General features: G+C 44.3%; 1 protein-coding gene across 1 annotated transcript; it reads right to left on the bottom strand.

Moving 5' to 3' along the window:
- Positions 1-1,070: 1,070 nt before the first annotated feature.
- On the bottom strand, positions 1,071-23,082 carry pelp1 (proline, glutamate and leucine rich protein 1). The gene is made up of 26 exons (XM_080781403.1): positions 22,863-23,082; positions 22,046-22,110; positions 21,462-21,567; positions 20,934-21,083; positions 19,958-20,029; positions 18,916-18,975; positions 17,841-17,991; positions 16,007-16,139; positions 15,003-15,090; positions 14,239-14,327; positions 13,598-13,711; positions 12,830-12,980; positions 11,885-12,029; positions 10,650-10,705; positions 9,917-10,047; positions 8,848-8,950; positions 8,211-8,521; positions 7,454-7,620; positions 6,697-7,035; positions 6,005-6,141; positions 4,992-5,123; positions 4,404-4,625; positions 3,686-3,994; positions 3,139-3,285; positions 2,562-2,750; positions 1,071-1,689 (listed from the first exon to the last, which is right to left on the bottom strand). Exons 1-26 carry the CDS (start codon positions 23,049-23,051, stop codon positions 1,597-1,599), a joined length of 3,849 nt encoding a protein of 1,282 aa, XP_080637529.1. The 5' UTR covers positions 23,052-23,082; the 3' UTR covers positions 1,071-1,596.
- Positions 23,083-23,657: the final 575 nt, after the last annotated feature.

The raw sequence follows: 23,657 nt of genomic DNA, 5'->3' as shown, positions 1-23,657 counted from the left end.
GGCTGGCAGCAAGTCGCACATTGCTGACATCCGGTCTGGGGCCTGGACCGGTTACGGAAACGATGCCTCATGTAAATGACCGGATACAGTGGGAGGGCTATACTCTATGGTCCAGGTAGATCACACTGGTTTGATTGAACATTTTATTTCACACTTGCCTCCAGGAAGAGTACATTTCAAACGAAAGCACAAGAAGTCAATACAAAAACTGCTACTTTGAGGACAAAACCATGAAAAGCGCTAAAGTGGGGCAGAAGATAACCAAACCAATCGTGCATTTCATGATTCAATCATGAAACTTTCAGGAGTTTCAGCATATCATCTACATACCCCAATGTTTGATTTCATGATTTGCTAATGAGGTGTAACATAACGAGATGACATTGAATGAGGCCTCACTGCACCACTTTGTTGATATGAGAGATCCAGCAGACATATTCTTCTGAAGGAGTCCTCCTCACTGCACCAGTGTTGATTTCGTCGACTACTACGAAAAATGTTTGTCGACTACTTTTTTTCACAGACGAAGACTAAATATATTGACAATTTCATCAACAAATAACTAGACTAAATGTTAGGAAGGTACTACCGTACTTAGTGGACAAAAGATCCAGTATAAGTAAGACATGTCATTTTACATTTGGTTGCATGCTAAAAATAGCTGATCTACAAGCTCAAGTGTAAAATCAGCCATTACGACATCAAGGCCCACCAAAATACATTTTAGTTGACTAAATTAACTGTCGATTTAGTCTGCTAAAATCTTATATTTAGTCGACAAAAAGTAGACTAACACTAACACATTTCAGATGTCTAAAATGTGATTAAAACAAAATTAAGTTTTATTCAAAAGACTATGACTAAACTAAAATAAAAATGTGCTGTCAAAATCAACATGGCTGCACCAAGGTCGATATGAGAGATACAGCACAGAAATATTCTTCTCCCTCTCTGTCTGTGGTGTTCACATGAGCCCGAGTAGACGATACGACCAAAAGTTTTTTTGAAAGTGAATTTATCAAAAACACACAAGCCAAATGATCTCACAATGCAGGTTAGATCACAACGTCAATAAGTCATGTGTATTTATTTTGTAACAAAAACATGTGGCACAAAAACATGGATATCATGAGAGCAAATTAATAGAAAAACAAAACAAAAACTAAGAAATATCCAATAGAAACAGTCCTTCCACTAAACCTGAATGATCTACAGCCAAACACAGTACACGTCATGTAGCGTCACATTGAGACCAGAGACCAGATTCTACAAAATGTGTTTTGGGTCCCAAAGATTATTATGTATTCGGCCACCGACCCCCATCTCAAAATATGTAGTTCCAGGTGTTTTAAACATAGATCTCTATAAATCAATTCACATCAGTTTGAGCCGCACTGCCAGATTATACAGCTGATCATTTATTTATTTTTGTATTTATTAAAATGTTTGTTTTTTTAAACACAGATCTTCTCTTCTGGGGGGTCCTTGGTACTAAACATGCTCAGATGGGGGTCCTCGCCACAAAAAGGTTTGAGAGCCACTGGTTTAAAGGGGGAGGGGCTATATGCAGGGGGAGGGGCTCTAGGCGGATGGGCTTCATTTGGATCCAGAAGCTCCGCTTCCGTCTTCGTCGTCGGGCGGACAGGCGATGAAGTCTGCCAACATGGTCGCCATGGCAACGTCATCCAGCTGACCGAGTGACACAGACACACACACACACACACACACACACACACAAGGAGGGGGAGAAAATAAACAAATGTCATCAAAGGCGGTTCATATTAACCAATGATGTCAGGTGTATATCAGGTGTGTTAGGATTTAATATGGTTAGATATATTTTGGGGTTTAACCCTAGAACTCTAAACATCCTTTTTGTCAAATAATAAGAAAACTTTATTTATCCCATTCTGACCGGGAACCCATTTTGGTGTTAGCATCATGTTATGCTTTAGCTATTGAAAAATAGCAGATCTACAAGCTCGTAGCGCGCCACCGAGTGGCACGCTACGAGCTTGTAGGTCTGCTATTTTTGAAAAATCGAAGAAAGACTGACATTTTTAGAATCTGATCTCAGGTCAGAATGGATTCATCAGACCAGTGTGTGTCCAGTGGAAACCTCGTATGAATCTGATCTCAGGTCAGAATGGGTTATATAGCACTTTTATAAAACAAAGTTACACAGTGCTTGAACAACAAAAATACAACAATAATGCAATAGTGAAATAACATAAAAGCTGAACTTCTCCTTTGGTCCACCCATTCCTGGGACATGTGAGAATTCCCAAATTCAAAGCCCATTGCAGGTGTATGGGATTTTTCTCTATTACTATCACTAAACACAACAAATTCACCCAAACACCTGCCTGTAGAGTAAAAAAACAGGGATGTGGAAGGGAAACAAGCCTACCTTCTATGATGTCACTGAGCATCATCAATGTACTGAAAGACCCTCCCACCTCAGACATCAACAACATTATGAAAATGCCCCAAATACATAATTGTCGGGGTGAAAATCACCCAGGTTTATAGTGTTCTATGATATATTTCGGGGTACGTACCCTCTTCTTCTCGGTGCCTTGACCTCCCTCCTCCTTCTCCGTGGTCTCATCTCTCTTCCTCTTCGTTCCTTTGTTGTCTTCACCTCCTCCTGCCTCCTCCTCCTCCTCTGCTGTCTCCTTCTCCTCCTCGGAGGCTTTCTGCGCCTCTTGCTGTTTCCCTCCTGACGACTCTGACGACTCTTTCACCTCCTGGTAACGGTAACTTTACGTTATTATTGTGTCCAACAATGAACTGATGTTCTCTTCTTTAGTTTACTTCGACGGGACATTGCATATTATTAATGCATGGAACAAGTTAAAAACTAAAACAATCCACGACATGCTAGACCTGATGCCGATTCTAAAAAACACATTCTAAACGTAACTAACGGTTACAGCAGACACAGAAGTAGCACCATGCAATGGCTAAACTTATGTAATTTAGATAGCAGACAATAGACATAGCATTCTATAGTGTATACAATTTCATTCTGATGTATTTCAATTGTAATTGTAATTATAAAACCCAGAAATCTGAAGAGAAGAAAAAAAAAGTATGCAGTACAAACTAAAATGTTAACCTAACCTTTGTACTAACCTTGTGTTGGTGTTCTTGGCTGGTTGGGGTGGAGGGGGAGGGGGGAGCGGGGGGCTCGGCCGGGGGCGTGTCCTCCTCCTGTGTAGCTCCTCCTTCCTCGGGGGCAGGACTAACTTGTTCCAGTTCAGCCACCACGGCTCCTTGCTCCTGTTTTGGGGTACAGATAAAGATTGTTCATTCAAAGTGTGTTGCACACAGCAGGGCATTAATAGATTCTTTCCGCATCCACGAGATCCAGCGTTAGGTCCGCCTACCATTTCCTAAAGGACCAGCGCCTTATATATTTTTTTGCCATAACAGAATTCAGTAAAAAGTGCGGAACTCTCCTTTAAACACAATGAGCGCCGGGATTTCTTTCAAAATAGGAGCAAAATAGGAACCCCCCCACCTTCCGTTCTGTACAAAAACCGGGAGGCATAATTTTCCGTCTTTACATCACAATATCACAAATAAAGTCTCTCTAGAAGCGTTAATATTCTAAACGAAAGACATGAAATATTGAGCACCACTGATATAGAAACATAGGTCTTTCAGAAAATATTTGTACCTGTTGGATGTGAGCGGCCGGCTCCTCCTTGGAGGCGCTCGGCGTCTCCTCGTGTCCTCCTGCCCCTCCTCCCTGCTCCCAGGAGGAGGACGACAGGGGGGCGCCTGGCTCCTGCAGACCTTCCTGCTCCTCCGCAGGAGGCTCCACGGCTGCCTGCTCCTCCCCAGGAGCATCCTGGATCTCCTGCAGAGCCGCTCCGGTCACACACAGGATCTGAGGCATGCTGGGGTCCTCCTCCTCTTCCTCTTCCTCCTCCTCCTCCTCTCTGCCTCCTCGGCGACACTCCTCCAGCACACCGATGCTCTCAACCTTAAAGATCACACTCAGTTATTATAGTCAGGTTAAACCACGCTCTCCACCTTAAGCCATTTAGGACTGAGGAAGATTCTACAACAACAACAACAAAAAGGCATAAAAATTCTACCAGCTATGAGCTTGTAGGTCTGCTATTTTTAAAAAGTCTTGAAAATGTGGTGCAAATCTTTGAATATATATTCTTTCAGAGCAAAGGTTTTAAGTCAAATCTTTGCTTCTGGGGGGGACACACAACATATTTTCAGATGGGGGTCGGCGGCCAATTTCATATAATTTTTGGGGTCCTTGACATGAAAACGTTTGAGAACCACTGACATAGAAACATGGGGTTTTTCAGAAAACTGTCAGAATTTAGAAGGCATTTGTAGAATCGTTCTCTAAATGGGTTAGCAAACAAACGAACCTCCGTCACTCTGAGTCCGTCGTCGTCGTCTCCGAACGTGGCTCTGGGGGGAGGGGGCGGGATCTCCTCGATGCCGCCAGGATGCCCCGCCTCCCCGCCGTCCGACCCGAAGGCTGCCGCGCCTCCCTCGATGCCCAGCACCTCGCCCTCCTCCAGCCGCGGCCCCATGCGTCTCCTCCTGGTCTCCAACGACGACGGGATCTCCCCCTCCTCCTCTTCCTCCTGCACCAGTGTTGATTTTAGTTTTAGTCATTTGTCTTTTGAATAGTTTATTTAGTTTTAGTTACATTTTAGTCACCTGGAATGTTTTAGTCTAGTTTTAGTCGACAAATAATATATAAGATTTTTTTATATATATATACATACACTACGGTAAATCTGCAGGTGATTTAGTCGACATAAATGTATTTTGGTGGGTCTTGATGCCGTCGTAATGACTGATTTTACACTTGCTGAAAATAGTCTATCTACAAGCTCTAAAATGGGGACTAAAATGTGACTAAAACTAAATGAAAACTATTTGAAAAGACTAAAACTAAAATCAAATTTTGCTGCCAAAAACAACACTGACATATAGTATATACTTACATCCTCATAGTCGTACTCCTCTCCGTCGTAATACTCTTCCTCCTCATCTGGGAAGTCACTTCCTTCCTCTTCCTCCTCTTCATCCTCCAGACCTTCCTCATCCTCATCTTCCTCCTCCTCGCCCAGCTCGTCCTACGGGTGAAATGTACCGTTAATGATCTGACCATATTAATTAATGTAACGTTAACGATCACACCAACTGATTAAAAAAAATCCGCTACTGAGCAGTTACAATATTAATGCTTCTGAAGAGAAATATAGTTAATTAGACGGATTAAGAAATGGCGATTTTTCTTCCTGCTTTTAGGGGAACGGAAATGTGTAAGTGCTTCAGAATAAAAGCTCTGTGCATCCAGCTGGTGGTCAAGCGATAGCCCTGGAGGACTTTATTTTTTATATAACCTTTATTTAACCAGTAAAAACCACATTGAGACTAAAGTCTCTTTTACATGTGTGAACTGGTCAAGAGAAGAGGCAAAATAAGTAACACAGCTCTGCCAGTAACAATAAATACAAGGACAGACATGTAACATTCATAAACGCAGTACCCACTAACTAAGAAGCTCATAGGAAGAACAGGAAAGGCCAATATATAAAAACTAAGCAACAAAATGTGCTAATACACTAAAAAGCAAGAGAACCAACATTTGCTATAAGTCAAAGCGGGAGCAATGTCTGGGAAGTGTGCCCATGGCAATCCTTTTGAAACTCACTAGGGGGATCACAGAAGCCAGTTTGAGTCTGTTCTGTACTGTATTCCATGACCAGGGTCCAAAAAACGCAACACACACGCTTTTTTTCCCCAGACTTAGGGGCACGACATAGTGCAGCCAAGCATTTGATCTGAGGTTGAGAGAGCCGCAAATAAAATAGTTGAGAACCACCAGTACCAGTCGACTCTGAACGTGCCATACATAGTGTCATAGTAGTACATCAGTGCCATACATATTGTGAAGAAAACCTGGAGACTGACATTCAGTAATTGGGTCAAAATTTTAAAAAAAAGTGTGTACCTCTTCCTCCTCCATGTCCTCCTCCTCCTCCTCCTCCTCGTCAGAACTGTTGATATTTATGACTCCCGAGTCCTCATTGGCCGGAAGGGGCGGGGCGTGAGGGGGCGGCGGCTGGTGGGGGTGCAGCTGGCGTCCGCCTGGGAATTAATTGATTCATTGTGTTTTGAACAATAGACAGTATAGATAGATCGGTTACATGCACGAGCGTGCCGTTTGTTTGCAAAGTCAGAGAGACAGGCAGCAAAGCTTGTGGCTTATTTCCAACCTATAATGTCAGGGGCGTGTGCAAATCTCAGCCACGACCCGCCCCCTCTAGACCAGAAACCTAACACGTTAGCTCAGGCTATGTTTGGATGAACGTGCAGCAATGGGAATAAAACAGGTGAATAAAATCAAGCTTCATATTTATTCATGCAGGACTCAACATGTCATCAAAGTGACATTTTCGCATTGTTTTGGCATCCATTGTTAGGTATGCCCATATGATGACCACGGATATGGTCTAAAAGTGTGAAACGTATTTTTTTCCCTAGGTCTAAGACACAAGTCATTTTACACTTTATTACAGCCAGGTGACTAAAATGTAACGAAAAGTATATTCAAAAGACTATGACTAAAACTAAAATCAAAATTTGCTGTAAAAATAAACACTGAGAGGGGGGGGGGGGGGGGGTTTGGTGTACAGGGCTAACCTGGCGTCTGGCTCAGCTGCTGTGGCGGGTGCATCTGTAGCGGGCCCAGGGGCCCCGCCATGGCGGTGGGCCCCCCGCCGCCGCCACCGGGCGACGCAGACGACTGCATCAGCATCTGCTGGAGCTGGGCCGGCCCGGCCGCAGACTCCACCCCCCCCAGGCCGGCGCCGGGCGGCGCTATGAGCGGAGGGATGAGCGACACCAGGGAGGAGGTGGTGATGGTGGCGGAAGCGGCCGCCAGCAGGGCGGCGCCAGACGGAAGCTCCACCCCCTCCATGGTGGTGGGCGTGGCCACGGGTGTCACGGAGGACGACTCGGTGGTGTTGGCACCCCCTGGTGCTGTGGAGGAGGAGCAGGTGCAGCTTGATTTAGTGCAGTGGTTTTCAAGGCCCATTATTTATTCAGCATTTGAGCCTCTCAGACCCAAAACTTTTGTTGTTTTTGGATGAGATTTTGTCCACAATTCCATGCTGTATTGATGTTGGTACCATTAGGGGAGATCAAAAATAATTATTCTCAATTCTCTAATTGTGTATGTGACTTCTATTAAATTAAGTAATGCAGATATGTAACAATAATTTAACACCGTCTAACCTGTAGTAGAGCTCATGCTATTGGCTGCAGGGACAGAGGGGAGAAGGAGTCTAACCTGCAGCAGAAGTCATGTTATTGGCTGCAGGGACAGAGGGGGGAGGAGTCTAACCTGCAGCAGAAGTCATGTTATTGGCTGCAGGGACAGAGGGGGGAGGAGTCTAACCTGCAGCAGAAGTCATGTTATTGGCTGCAGGGACAGCGGGCTCTTCTGAATGGACGTCCATGGTCAGCATGCCAGGAGGAACGATGACCACGCTGTCGTTGCTGTCACTGTCCAATGAGATCTCGACGTCCTCTGGCTCCTCCTTGTCGTAATGGACAAACACTGGTCTGTGAAAATATTATATGTTTAAATATTGCCACACTTACCTAAAATATTATACACCGGTCTGTGAGACACCATGGAAATTCATTATAATAATGTGTTTAACACTTTTTTTAGCTGCAGAATTTTTCAGAATAAAGGAGCTAGAGTGCCAAGCAAATGAGGCAGATTTTACTCTGAAAAGCCTCACCTTCCATTTCCCCCCAAAACCGAGAGGTGAAATGTTCCATTTCTACCTCGCGCTGTCAAGTCTGATCTCTCTTTAGAAGCATTAATATTCCAATTATAGCAACGGCCTCTGTCACGAGACATGGCCAAAGCATTCTCGGGGGTCCCAAAAGGTTTGAGAACCCCTGATGTACACAAATGTACCTCTGACCCCCGGGGGCCCTCTAGTCTAGGCCGGGGTCATATAACATTACCTCTGGCCCTCGCGGGGGGCCCTCTAGTCTAGTGGTCATATAAAAGTACCTCTGGCCCTCGCGGGGCCCCTGGGAGGCTTGTAGATCGGCTATTTTCACTAGTTTGTCCTGGGGCAAACATATGTATAATCTCTCTTTTGGGTCTCTGGGCTAAAAAGTTTAGGAACCATTACCTCTGGCCCTTGGGGGGCCCCGTGGAGGAGGAGGCGGGGGGGTCTGGGTGGTGGTGGTGGGAGGAGAGCAGCAGGTCTTGGGGGGACGGACCTGCCACCAGAGACAGGTGGTTCTCCAGGTGGGAGCCCAGCAGGCCCAGGGCTGCGTGCCCCCCCCGGGGAGGGAAGGAGGGGGTCCCTGGACCCCCCAGCAGGGTGGAGGAGGGGGTGGGCTTCAGGGCCAGGGGGGGCAGGGGGAGGGAGAGCGAGGGGGTGCGGGGGTGAAGCAAGGCGTTGCAGACCACCAGAGCCTCGGTGCAGAACGACGACACCTATAGGGGTGGAAAACACACATTGCACGTCAGGGTTTATTTTGACAGCAAATTTAGTTTTAGTCCTAGTCTCTTGAATTGTTTTAATTTAGTTTGAGTCACATGGCAGTCACAGGGAATGTTTCAGTGTTAGTCTAGTTTTAGCAGACTAGTCGACTAAATCTACAGTTGTTTTAGTCAAATAAAATGTATTTTGGCGGGCCTTGATGCCGTCGTAATGACTGATTTTACAATGCTGAAACTAGCCGATCTACGCTCACAACGCGTCACAGCGCTTCACGTGAGCTTGTAGATCTGCCAAGGGCATTTTAGGGCATTTTCAGTACCTTGATGGTGTGGTCTCGACGTCCCTGGCTCAGGACAGACACCGCACAGGTCAGAGGAGGTGGCCAGCGAGGAGACGGAACCAGAACCAGGGACAGAAGCAACCTGGTGGACACACAGTTTTATGAATACAGGCAGAAGCAACCAGGTTCCAGCATGGAGATACAGTTTTATGAATACTGACAAAAGCAACCTGGACACACAGTTTTATGAATACACACACAGATGTTTAACTATAACCTGGACATACAGTTTCACTTTAGTTTTATAAATACAATTTAGATTTACGACCTACGGTTCAAGAGTTATAGGCCAAAAAGTAAAGTTGGCTGTTATAGCGCCACCATGAGGCAGACGTTACAAGTTTTGTAATTATAGTCCTTACGGTCTCTACTCAGAGAAAACAATACTTGAATGTGAGTTTTTGCATTGTGCCCATTCATGTCAATGGGGGAATTTAATGCACAAATAAATTAATATCGATTAAACTATACAACATATCTCTTAGCAAAAAGCCAGATGAAGTAGCGTGCCAAACATTGGGTTACTCCAGAAACTAGAAAAGCAGTTCAGAAACTGCATGGGCTCGCTGAAAACTGTATATGATGTACAGTAGAAAATGTATGTATTGAAGTAAAAACAAAAAGGATAAAAAATTGTAAAAAGAAAAGTACAAGCAATACTAACTGCATAAAGCTGAAAATGTTGAAGTTTGAGCTAAATTTCATACATAAAGTATGTGAAAGTAATAATAATAATAAACTTTATTAATATATACATATCGGTAAAACTAACAGAATAACGTTGAGGCAATTAACAATAGCAAAGGGCATCAAACCGGCAGCAAATCAAGCAGTGCAATATGACAATAAGACAATATAGCATAAAACCGGTGAGTACATGAATAAGAACACTCAATTAAAAGAGATAGTGAAAAAGTGAGTCTTGAGCTGTGCTGTCTACAGAGTACTATTAGGATGCCAAAAAAAGTGGCGGAATTTAGAAGAATATAAACTGTTGATAACAAGTGTGTGCTCGCTGGAGCGAGCTCACAATAATAATAATAATAACCTGTATAGTTCTCGTCGAGGCAGAGCGGAGCCATACTGTCCACCGACGCCCGGAGTGTCCAACAGCATGCTGTGATTGGTCAACTGCTGCTGGAGACGCACGCACAGCGGGACCACCGCATCTATGAGGCGCTGAGAGACAGACAGGCAGGTCAGTGAGCAGACAGACAGGTCACGCACAGAGAGAAAGATTATTGGAAAATTCATCTGCCCTGGTATCACGGCAAGAGACAGGGCAGAACAGAAAGGGAGCAAATCGTCAGCTACAACCCTGGTGATACTTGTCGCTAAATTCAGGCTGATTAACCACCTCCGCTACGCGACGGTGGTTAATCAGTCCGTCTGTGATTTATCTATAAACAATGACCACTCAGCCATACATTATACCTTACATAATTTCTATTGAACATTAACAAATAACACTCACAGTACCTTGTGTATACCATGTTTAAATAATTGTTGGGATTCATGATCTCAATTGTAAACTTTTATTCCGATGTCCTTGAGCGGACGTAGCCGGAAGTGCTCATTACTTGTGTGTAGATAAAGGAACATGTGAATGAACACCCCTCAGTTATGATGTACCGTACCGAGTGCCTCTCTGTGTGTTGTTGTGTTCTTTGATTTCACTATTCCTCCATCAGTAGTAGATTCTTCACTTCGTTTATTTCTGGTACATGTGCAGAATGTTGCAAAGACTACTTACTCAACAACAATAATAAAGCTCACAGTACCTTGTGTATGTCATCTTTCAGCACCGTCCCGCTGGTTAGTACGATGTGTCTCAGAGCTGAGGAGAAGCAGTTAGAGACAATGTTTTAACACCAATTATGCTGATGACATGTATATATGTCTTTTCTAATGAAACCGTGGGGGCCTTGGACGTGAGGTCCTTTTTATTGATATCAAACGAGATCGCTGTAGTTCATTCTTTTTTCCCCCACTGCCGTTCACTTCCTTGTTTACGGCCCGACTAAAGTGTCTCTTTACTGTAAATCTACAGCGCTCTCCAAGGTTTTGACCCAAACGCAATGTTGTGCTGGGGTGCGATGTCATCAGTGGCAAATCCAGTACTGAAGTTCTGGGTGGGCCTGGCCAGGAGTGGGTGGGCCTGCATGCACGCATGTGACGCCACACCACATTATTAATATATTATTTTATTATAAGAAAACTAAAACTATATACTTTGGGTCGGGACAGCTTTCTATCTGGCTGCATGGTCCACTGCTGGTGTTGGTCCACTACAGTAGTTCTACATTGTATTATACATTGTAGTATTGATACTTTTACTTAAAGATGGAGTGCCATGATTCTTTTCCAGTTTTTCATGCGTTTATGAGGTGACAGTACTTCATCAGACCCCTTGGTGTGGTTATGTGCAATGTGTCTTCCCTTTGTATTTAGGGTTTTTCCTAGAGGCTGAAACCTTGACAGAAAAACGTGTCAATGAAACAAAAAACAGTGATATAGTGACATCACAATATCATCCCCTCGCCCTTTATCATACAACAGCTATGGGTGTGGCTTCAGTGCAGGTGGATCACCACCCACCAGACAAACCAGGCATACCACATCAAAACGACATTTTAACAAATACTGTACACTTTTTTGAAAAGAATCCTCCTCATATAATAATACCTGATGATCATGTTTTAGGGTGGAAAAACATTACGGCACTTTTTGAGTGGTGCAACCACTCCTATAGACAGCTATGTGTGTGTGTGTGTGTGTGTGTGTGTGTGTGTGTGTCTGTGTCCCTGGGTCCAAGCACGAAAATAGCGTTATAGCCTTTGTTCACCACCAAGTGTCACTGTTGCACAGCCCAACACAGACACACACAGGCCAGGGAGGAGAGCTTGTACAGTACAGTACAGTACAGTACAGTACAGTACAGTACAGTACTCACTTCAGACAGTCTGATTTTTAAGTAATGCGAGTACTTTTTCCACCACTACTGAAACGAGCGAACCTTTGAGGGCGGCGAGGCAGGTGTCCTGATTGGCTAGCGGGTCTCCTTTCTTCTGGAGGGAGGAGCCACCGTCAATGAGGAGGAGGGGCTTCCTGGAGCGAGGGCCGGGCCGAGAGCGGGGGACCTCTGAGGGGGCTGGTCGGAGCTGCACACACACACACACACACACACACACACACACACAACCTCTGAGGGGGGTGGTCTGAGCAGTGCACTCACACGCACGCGCGCCCACTCACACACAGACGTTTGTATTACTATACTTCATCAACATTTGTGTGACAGTGCTTTTATGATTATTACCATTTTATAATTTTTTTGCGGGTGAACATAGATATTAAACAAAAATAGATGCCTCATTGGCCACTGCAGTTCTTTGGAGCGATGTGTCTCCAACGAAGGCGGAAGTCAAGTGGAAGTGCGGAAGGCACCCTGCTATCACTGCCACTCAATGACTACTGGCCAATCACAGCATGTCTTTTCCGGGACTCATCAATTCAATCCAAAAGGAGCTTTATTGGCATGAGAAAAAAAACCCCAACTGCTCTGGTGGAGTGTAGGCTAAGGAAATCAGAAGTGGTGAGTGTGCAGTGGGCTCTCCTGTGTCCCGACTGCGCTGGGCTGCGGATGCTGCTGCTCTATTCACAATCACGAAACGAAAGGTACGTTCACAAATCACAACTACTGTACAGTGCCCCGCTGTTCATAAACCAAGACGCTATACAGGCACCCGCTGACCAGCCTGCGTGGGTGCCTACTGACGTCTAGTTACGCAGCTGCAAAGGAGGCATCTACTTTTCCATGTCTATGGAGATACAGACGCCCCAGAGCCGAAAGAGGCCTCTACCTTTCCATGTCTATGGAGACACAAACACCCCAGAGCCGAAGGAGGCGTCTACCTTTCATGTGACCTTGACCTTTTGACCTTGTCATGTGACCCCTCACCTTTAGGGCGTCAGCACAGGGTGTGATGTCACTCAGCAGGTGTCCTAGCAGCAGCTCCGAGTGGGTGTGGCTTCCCTGGAGAACGCCGGACGACGCCCCGCCCACTCGAACCCAGAGCAGTAAGGTCTGGTAGACCTGCACCCTGACCGAGCTGGAATGGAATGGATTACATTAAATACTTTATTACAGACCTGCACTCTTACTAGGGATGGGTATCGTTAGTCGGTTCCCTATTTCGGTTCTGTACACACAGTAGGAATAATTATGACAACAGCGAAGGTTTTCATGTGACATTGTCTGTCTGCAGAGGGGCTTGCGTATCTGCTTCATGCTCTTGACAGCTCTTGACCAGATGTGAGTTTTGCCATGGTCTACAATGTCTACATCAAAGTTTAAAGTCACGATGGAATGAACTTGCGGTGATCTCGATTTTTAACTTTAGCTTTTGGAAAAAGCTTTTTTGAAAAATCGTGAAAATGTGTGCAAATCTTTGAATATGTATTCTTTCACAGCAAAACGTTTTTAACTCATATCTTTGCTTCTGGGGGGGGGGGTCCCTGGAACAACATATTTTCAGATCAGGGTCGGCGGCCCAATACATTTTGATGTCCTTGACATGAATTAGTTAGAAACATAGGGTTTTTCAGTAAACTGTCAGCATTTAGAAGACGTTTTGTAGAACCTGTTGTCAGGTCCGAATAGGTTAACTCATTCGTCACGTAGAACGTCTTTTGATGCTTTCTGATCCTTTTTGTGTGCGTGCGTTACCAGTAAGCTCTTTGCTGCCCCACAGTGGTCTCAGGTAGAGGCGTCCAGGCTGACAAAGTTTGCGAGAAGAGCTTCTGTAGGACTGTAGCGTACGGGACCATGGCACCGTGTACCCTGAAACAAACAAACAAAAACACACACACACACACACACACACACACACACACAAAATAGGAAGTGAATTTTCACAGAAATTTGAAAAAAAAAAAAATGCTCATTTTGCCCCGTTTCCATTCAACAATAAACAGCGATTCTTGGGAGATAAGTTCATGAAATAAGCAGTAGGTGGCACTATTTTGCCTGTCAACTATTATTTGACAATTTATTTTACTTTATGTTCTTTTAGGCTATAGAAAAATATTATACACAGACGATTGGGCTGCAAGTCCTCTATGCTGTCCAGAGACTGTTAACACTGATGCCTAAGACATCCACACGTCATATCAAATAAAACCGATAAAGCCCCAAAATCCAGCCCCTTCAAGCGCAAATGTGACTTTCGAATTTTGAGGCGTTTCCATTCAGAAATGTAAGCTCAAAAATCCAAAATGTTCTAAAAAAAACACCTTGATGGAAACGCAACTACTGGAAAAACGGCACCTTGTGGTGTACCCTGAAATACATTGCGTGCGTGTACTCACGCTGTGATAAGTGCACTCAACACCTCCATAGTGTTCTTGTGAACTCCAGGCAGAACCAACAGCCTGAACGCTCCGTCTCCCGTCGAATTCTGACACACAAAACATCTAGATTTAGTCACATTTTAGTCAACTTAAATGTTTCAGTTTTAGTTGACAGATCATACGTTTTTAGTCAACTCAATTTGATTTGATTTAGTCGAACATGTGTTTTGGCAGGCCTTGATGGCATGATAATGCCCCCAATTTTTGTAACCAATTTATTAATTTTTTCATCCGGTATCAATTGTCTAATGTAATCCTGGGCGCTACACTCCCTCTGCCAACCTGGGGAGAGCAACGGACTGACCTCATGTTTCCTTCAATGCATGAGGAGTCAAAGCCGCTTCTTTTCACCTGACAGAATGTCCCTGGTTGGATGTAGCGTGTGGAACCAGTTCCTTTAATTTCCCATTCATCAGGCACCCCGGCTGGCCAGGGGAGGCAGTATGGAGACCAGGATTATAGCATGTTTTTTGTGAGGGTACCTACCCTAGAGGACACGGGGAGATTCGGGAGACCATGCAAACTTCACACAGAAAGGCCCTTTCGACAACACGCAGTCACTGATGACACGGAGGAGAGAACACGCACCCCAGCATCACCAGCGGGAATCAAACCCGGGACCTTCTAGCTGTGAGACGATAGCGCTACAGACAAGCTTGTGCCTGCACGTGTGTGTGTGTGTGTGTGTGTGTGTGTGTGTGTGTGTGTGTGTGTGTACTCACTATGCTCTTCGCAGTGACAGCCAAAGCTCGACACACCAGGTTGAGAACTTGTCTGACGGGCAAACGTAGCGCTGCCTTGGGGTCAAAACTGACACACACACACACACACACACACACACACACACACACACGTGACAAACCAGACAAAATGCAGGGACATTACCCCTAAACCTATTTGCCTTTGTTGTTTTTTTTACTATTTTGAAAAACATTTTAACTGATTAGATGTTTTCTAATGGTCTTTCTCTTATCGTTTTGATCCTATCTTACAAAAGGTATGTTTTGGGTGGATTAAATGACAATCGCGGGACATTTTTACTTCCTGACTCAGTTTCCGTTTGAAAGTGGGCTTTCAATCTAGTGCTCGCCATTGAAAATATATACTTGTGGCGGGCGTATATTCTTTCTACGTCCGAGCATAGACATGGTAACGCCCCGTCTGCCTCTGATTGGCCTACCGACACAGCCGGTGTCTCCGAGGTGGAAGATACATGCTGGATAGTCTGCTGCGTGAGGTTACTCCGTGGTGGGAAATAAATAAATAACACAAGTCAAGTACGATATATAATAGCTACAAGAGAATGACAGCTTGGCACGCGCGACAGCAACTTTTATTTTTGTAGAAGAGGTAAACTAATATTGTTTATGCCGTTGGCCTGTTTATTTGCATACATGTGTAAACTTTATTATTGTACTGTAAAAAAAAAGTATCTTTTCCCTTGATCTTTATTAGTATAATAGTATTAGGTTAGTGTTATTTGAACTACTTTAATACTTGCTAAAGACGTGTCCACACACCCTATCAAATAAAACCGTGCTTTTTGGATAGCTCTATAAAATTACACAGTGTACACATCGAAAAGCAACACAGCAGACAATAATGTGTTTATTTACTCTGAATCTACAGATTGATCATAACGGCAATGTTCTGTCCTCATGTCTGACTTCAAGTGTTTAGTACAACATGTCAAATGGATAAGGGGAGACGTAGTGTACTAGTATACCTCAGAGTGTACTTTAGGGCAGTACACAGGGCTCGGTAGCGGTGCTGTAAGTGGATAAACAGCAGAGGATCACAGTCGTCGAGAGGTGGAAATGGAACCTCTAACCCTGGACCTTCATACTGGACTGTACCTTCTGTGTGCGCAGACACAGACACAGAGACACACACACACAGTCAGTTTGAAAACAGTCGATCTACAAGCTGGAGATGCATCACGAAAAACGATTGTTAGGCTAGTGTTTCTAAAACTTGTCCATGTCCAGGACCCCCAGATGAATTTGCATTCAGCTCCAAGGACCCCCACACATTTACTGCCATGGACGGAGATCTCCATCTTTTAATGCGTTATATGTATTCATTTAGAGAGCACTGCTCACTATTGCCCATATGCAGACCTGTACAAAAGTGTTCTTAAACAGTTTGTTCTTACGCGTCAGAACAGAGCTATGCTACTGTCTATCAGTGTGTGTTGCACAACAACACACCGGAAGTGGCTGGTCCGTCAATGTAATGGTTCGCCCTTCATTGACTCCCAACGGTAGCTGAAATCTTCCCACCATTTTATCTTTGATCTAGGGATGGCCAAATGGAAAGATTGTATTAACCGGTTACCGCCAGGACTTGCCGGCTAATTAACCGTTAGCCGTTAAGGAAAAAAAAGCGCTGTTTTGCGCATTAAAAATAGACAAATACACCGTTTACACGCGGCCTGCTGTCAATCAGTGCACTAGTGCGTTGGCTACAGTCTTCTATCCGCACATATGTATCGCGGACCGTTCAGGAAGGATTAGAGAGAGAGAGAGAGAGAGAGAGAGAGAGAGAGAGAGAGAGAGGGGGGGGGGTCCCGTTAGCAACAAGCTAACAGCATACCGGTACGTTCGTTCTATGATCCATAAAACGACAGATCTGCCATTTAAGGAACCAACGTTCGTTGCATGAAGGGCAGATCTGCGGGCGCGCAATGCTGTGTGTGTTTTCGTCTTTTTTTCTTTTTCCCTCCTGCTTCCACTAGTACTTCATGCAGTTGCGTTGGTGTTTTTGTTTTGGGGGAAGTAAGTCACGGCACATGCGTGGTTGCACTGACAGTAAAGGTGGAAAGAGGGTGTGTGTGTGTGTGTGTGTGTGTGTGTGTGTGCGTGTGCTTGGTGTTTTGGCCGCGGTGCCCGCTCTCGGCGCTTCAAAATATTTTTATTTTTATCGGTGAACCATTAGCCGTTAGTGTTGTCGGTAAACAAATTAATAAATGGCTAACGGTTGTCGGTGGCCATCCCTACTTTGATCTAAATCACAGATTACGCAATTAAGCCCCGGCGACCCCCAAATAAAAAATGCATTCGTCCCCAAAGACCCGACTCATCAGAAAACATTTGTGCCAGTGACCACCCATGCAATAGCTGTGTAGCCTGTGCTAAAATATACAAAAATGTCAAGCTATTTCAGGATTGTACAAGATCTTACAGATCTACAAGCTTGTAGATCAGCTATAATTGAAATCCTGAATAATAATTTGCTATTTTTGAATTGGAATCCTGAAAAGTAAAACAAATATTTAATTTCAAATGCCTTTCAAATGCTAACTTTATGAACTTATACATTAGACTTAAAAAGACAATACAATTGTTATACTAGTCATTAAGCTACTAATATAGACTGAACTACGGTAATTAAAGTGGTCATGTTTGGAATTATAACAGCAGAAATCAATAATAGTATTAGTATTACTATAGTATTCGGATATTAACTTGTGGGCCACATTAAGCCCCCGGGCCGCCAGTTTTCCATGTATGACAATGCGAGTCGTTGTGAGCTTGTTATCCCCACCCCCGATACACTACCTGATTCTGAACCCTGGTAGAGCTGAGCCAGGATGCCATTGGCAGACGCCAGCAGACAGTGGATCTGATTGGTCCAGCCCTCGGCGCGGCCACCGCCTCTGTCCACAGCCCCGCCCAGAGAGGGCAGGCGGCCGTAGCACTCGCATGCCACCTACAGGAAGATAGGTTTATTACACCCCGCCTGACAGGAAGACAGTTTTTCTACATCAGACAGGAAGACAGTTTTTCAGATAGGCTTTAACATTGCATGCTCGGTTGCACTTCCGCATTTGACCACCTCCGGTAAAATGCGGAAGTAGACTTTCTGAGACGGTTCTTCCGGGTGCTTCAAAACGCTACTGAGTAACTTCCACTGACATGAATAGCGAGGGGGGGGGCTAGGGGGTTTTCAGGGGGGGGTTTCATGATGCTGAATCCATTCCAAGCATGAGTTTTGCACGGAAATACTCATTGGGCTAAATTCGGCCATAGCCACTTGCCCAAATGTGCCCAAATGTGCTGACCTCATCACATTTGTGATGACGCTATGGGCATTTTTTGTGCAAAACTAATGCTTGCAATGGATTCTGAATCTTGAAAACCCCCTAGTTTGACATGTCACATGATACTTAAAGTATGATGAAATTTGGAAAATTTTGCCTTATATTGGTTGATAATGAATGGTACCCCAACTTTCAGCAGCTGTCACAAAGTTTCCCAAGGGAGTTGGGTTGGAACATTTTTTTCTGTGATAGTAGACACATCTGTGAAGAAAGCTAGTGGTAAGATTTGCCACAACTTAAGCCAACTAAATAGTTTTTTCACACCTGGCATGAAGACAGTTCACCTGTGTTCCAAAAATAAACAAATCATCCCTGTGGTTTGACTCAACGCTAATGTTACTGCTGCTGAATTAGTATGTTTTTGCCAGCAACAGACTGTATCAAATATGACGAAATATCGCGGACAGTTTGGTTTATTTTTGGACCACAATTCTTATGCGAGACGAATTTAGGCCCAAACCACACCAATGCAACTACTTGCAACTAAACAGTTTTAAGGATCAATATAATAAACAGCTGTAGTGATTACAAACCTCCTGGATCGTGTGGTCGTTGCTGTTCATCTTGGAGATGAAGAACGCTCCCAGTTTATCCTGACAACAAGACACACAACCAGTGTTCATTTTGTTGACTAAGACGAAAGACTACGTTGACTAAGGTTTTTGATCTTTAGACTAAATGGTGTTTTATTCAAAGAAGACTAAATACAACACAGTATATCCTGTGTATTTTATGCTTGTTTTAAGAAAGGACGCCAACAAGCAAACCATCCTAGCATCCATGGGCTGTGAATCTTTGGATGTCCCACGATTCGATTCCGATTCTTGGGGTCACGATTCGACTAAACTCAACTCGATTCTCAATCCATTTTTTTTTTTCAGATTCAAAACGATTCTCTATTCAAAATTATTCTCAATTCAATACATAGGATTTCATCACACTACTCCATCTACTCCAGCCAACTGAAGTGACTAATACTACAGTAACTTGAAAATGACTGAAGCCATGATGTTTACTGTGATTAGGGTAAGCTTACATTTCATATCACAAACACTCAATTTTTGGAAATTATGAATCGATTTTGAATCGTTCATAACGGGAATCGCGATTCTAATCAATTTGTTGACACCCCTATCGGGAGGGGATGATATTGTTACGTCATGTTGTAGTATTGTTTTGTAGTCGACAGGCAGGACCAATCAAATGGAACTTCCTTTTCCCTCAAACCGATTTTTCTCAATAAAAGCTGCAGGCTACGAGAGCTTTTATTGTTATTCTTCCGGTTTGAGGGGAAAGGAAGTTCCGTTTGATTGTTCCTGCCTGTCGACTATAAAACAATACTACAACATGACGTAACGATATCATCCGCTCCCGAGCGGATCATATACCCGAAATGAAACAGAGACCAGGCTTTCCTCCGAGGTGGAAAGCCTGGTGAGGCGAGGTTATTCAACGTGTACAAAGACTGGAAAGTGCAACCTCAGTACAACAAACTTTCTTCTTCTCTCCTCGCTAACCCTCTCATCTCCTCCCGCTCTCTCACTCCCCCTACCGCTGTGTGTGTCCAGAACTCACCCTGAGTGATCCGCAGGCTTTAGGGAAGTAAGTCATGCACGCCGTCATCCCCTCCATGGCTGCCAACTCACACTGCAATATAAACAACAACACATGTTCATTCATTCACTCAAACCTTTAGTTATTCTCCGAAGACATTGAGGTTGCACTCGTTTGCAGTGTCGTCGAGAAAGCGCACAGTACGATAAAATTTTCAGGTCAACATATCCACCTGGGTGACAGCAGACCGCTGAGCGAGTGCTGGTGCTTTGGCATGGGGGGTAAGATCTTAATTTTCGGGCCTGTTGAGAACTTCGCCGGCTGCCGGGCGCGGCTGCACTAATAACTTTGGGGCGGCCCGTCTAGAGTTTGAATGGACAGGTATCAATCACTTCAGTAGCAAGAGCTTCAAAATGTCTTCTAAATCGAATCAACAAGGCCTGCAGTAGGCTATGCAGTATGCACTGGACAAAATGTGCATGGCATTATTTCAATAAACTAGAAACACGAGAAAATGTTAGAGGTATACAAAAAAATATCAACTTTCAACGACCGTACAACAGGAGTTTTCATTAAGACTACGGTCATTAGTAGTATTATTAACATCACCTGGGTGGGTCAGTCGTGTAACTTTCCTGACGTTTAGCTGTGTATTTGTTCAACAACACAGCCATGCAAAATAATATTGACAGCTATGAGGTGACGGAAGTTTGTCCACCTTAGCAACAGACCTTGCTAAACTATTTGGATTGGCATTGGACAATTGCTCTTGGGGTGGTGTTTAGTGAAGTGACAGTACAGTACAGTACAGTAGAGGAGGGTACAGTAGAGGGACCCCCACACGGTAACTGTCATTTCTCAACCTTTTCGGACGCGGGGTGGCTCGCCGGAATCGGTTCCTATGGGTCTGGAACTTCTTTCTTCATTTATTTTAATGTTACCTGCTCTGAGGCCCAGCAGAGAGTGAGACAGGTGTGATAGAGGTGAGACAGGTTACCTCGGCCTTGAGGCCCAGCAGCGACGTCAGGATCCCCAGGATAGAGTTGAGGCCGACCTCTCTGGAGAGCTCTGCTATCTGGGCAGCGAACTGCAGCAAGTCCTGCAGAGCTGAGACCGCTAGCTGCATGGTCTGGACAGGGGCCTGAGACTGTAGGAATATAGAACATTAGAACTGCAGCAAGGCCTGCAGAGCTGAGACTGCTAACACACACACACCTGAGACTGTAGGAAAACATTACATAAAGGTCTGGACAGGGGCCTGAGACTGTAGAAATACATTAAATATATACACAGGGGCCTGAGACTGCAGGAATATACTGTATACAGGGGTGCACACAATTATTTTGGGCTAGTACTCAAAGGAGCACCTGCCCATGTAGTTTGGTGCGCACAGCGCGGGGGGGTACGGACGTTCGTATCCTGCCACTACGTTATGCTGCATTCACACGGGCAGATGCAACAGATGCAAAGCATGGGGTTAAATACAGGGGTTCTCAACTGTACTCAACTGTACAAACACACACACCTGTATGATCTGCTGCAGAGACCTCAGCCAGGCCAGACAGTGCTGTTGGAACACCTCACTGGAGCTGTCTCTGATGAGCACGGCCAGAAGACACACCCCCTCGAACCTGCAACAGCAACACATGAACCCGTTTAAACACGAGGCGGAACAATATATTTTCAGATGCCAATTTATTTATTTATTTATAATATGACCCCAAAATTACAGATAATCTACTGTTAGACAGATATTAGGTTCTTAGCTTGCTTATGATTCTTGAAGACTATTTCTATGTATTTGATGTATTGCTTTGTATTGTTCTTGTTTACTGTAAATCGCTCTGGATTAAGAGTTTCTGCTAAATGCCTAAATTGTAAATTGGTTAAGGCAGTGGTGCCGTTATAAATATTAAATACAACTTAACACATAAACCACCAAAGCGGAAAAAGCGGCACTCCAAAATACAAGATGCAAGACTGGCTCAGATGCAATTTCTCCTATTGTATTGAGAACACTAGTCTTGCATCTTTTATTTTAGAATCCCGCTTCGTCCACTTTGGTGGTTTGTGAGATAAGTAACATCATACAGCATGTGGTTCACTCACTTGGTCTTGCTGGAGGACAGCTTGGCGTTGCTGAATCCCACCAGACCTCCCACTGCACTGGAGCTCTGAGTAAAAGAGAAGAACATCATGTCAGGTGTCAGGAGAACATGATCCAACATTGCGTAGGGCGATATGGAAAAATATATCACGATACACTTTATCACATCTGTTTTTAATGGTTATTTGTATTTCTATTCAAGTTACTTAACATTTAGACCAAAATTTAAAAAATTGACGAAAGAAACCATCATTCTACAGAAGTATATGGAACCAAATGGACCCTTATTACAGGTCTATAAGTCTATAACTATAACTGAGAGTATACACATTGAACCAGGTCTGTAACAGAGTGAGTGTGTGTACAAATAGACAAATTAACCCTTATTGCAGGTCTATAACTTAACTATAACTGAGAGTATACACATGGAACCAGGTCTGTAACAAACAGAGTGAGTGTGTGTACAATGGACAAATTAAGCCTTATTACAGGTCTATAACTATAACTGAGTGTATACACATGAAACCAGCTCTGTAACTCTGAGAGTGTAACAAATGGAACCAAATGGACCCTTTATTCATTATGCAAGCCCTGCTTTAGTATTATAGCATATCATAGACACAACATTATGTTAGCCCTGCATTGGGATAATGCTAAACTAACGCACACACACACACACACACACACACACACACGTGCCTCTGTCTCAACATGCTGTGTGTGAGAGAGGAGAGAGTGTGTGTGTGTGTGTGTGTGTGTGTGTGTGTGTGTGTGTGTGTGTGCGTGCGTGCGTGTGTGTGTAGTGTAGTGTTTGTGTACCTGCAGTGTGCCGACCCCTCCATGCTGTCTGTAGTTGTCCAGCAGGTCGGGTAAATGTGTGTGAGGTTGTTTCATCAGAGTCAGAAGAGCTTCGGTTAACCGCATCTTGTTATTAGTAGTAGCAGTAGTATTATTATAGTTATTGTTACTGTTAGAATGCTGGTGGAGCCACGATGCGGCTGCCGACATCTTTATGCTGTGCGTTGCGCAAATGCGCAGTTTGCTGTGTGTTTGTGTTGGCAAATCTCGCGAGACAAATAAGCTCTTCTTCTTCTTCTTCTTCTTCTTCATCATCTTCTTCGTCTTCTTGTAATTTCCGGCAGTCTAGATGGCTTTCGGCACATTGCTGCCTCCCCCTGGTTGGGAGTATGCCCCCTTTGTGTCCATTTTCCATCCTAAATTGCCAGGGCTGGATTAGCATCTCTGAGGTACCACCTATGATAGGCCCACTGGGCACTGAAGCTGAAGGGTCCCCTGCACGGTCCTGCACACGTGGTGGACAGAGTGGAAGAGTTCTTATGATTGTCACGGGAGTCATCACAGGCACTGCTGGCTGCTGCTGTTTTTCGTGCAAAACGAATGCTTGCAATTGATTCTGAATCATGAATAACCATTAATTATTATAATTTTTTACCATTTTATCATTGATTGATAAAGTAGGCTTTGAGAGCGGTTTTGTTATGAGGATTGGTTCCATCCTGGAGGCAAATCTTTCCAGTGATAAAATGGCCACCAACATAATCAAAAAAGTCAACCAAAGAACAAGATCTCCTCACTGGTCAACAAAAACACTCT

The sequence above is a fragment of the Protomyctophum bolini genome (assembly GCF_963924005.1).
Source record: "Protomyctophum bolini genome assembly, chromosome: 14".
Taxonomy (NCBI): domain Eukaryota; kingdom Metazoa; phylum Chordata; class Actinopteri; order Myctophiformes; family Myctophidae; genus Protomyctophum; species Protomyctophum bolini.
This window is presented reverse-complemented; position numbering and strand designations above follow the sequence as displayed.

Bases quoted from the DNA above. Each gene is read 5' to 3' on its own strand.
- pelp1 (XM_080781403.1), bottom strand. From the start codon at position 23,051: ATGTCGGCAGCCGCATCGTGGCTCCACCAGCATTCTAACAGTAACAAT. The intron at 15,091-16,006 runs GTATACTAGTAC...TGTGTGTGTCAG, and splicing joins GCCCTAAAGTACACTCTGAG to TTTTGACCCCAAGGCAGCGC. The intron at 12,981-13,597 runs GTAACGCACGCA...ATTCCATTCCAG, and splicing joins GGGCAGCAAAGAGCTTACTG to CTCGGTCAGGGTGCAGGTCT.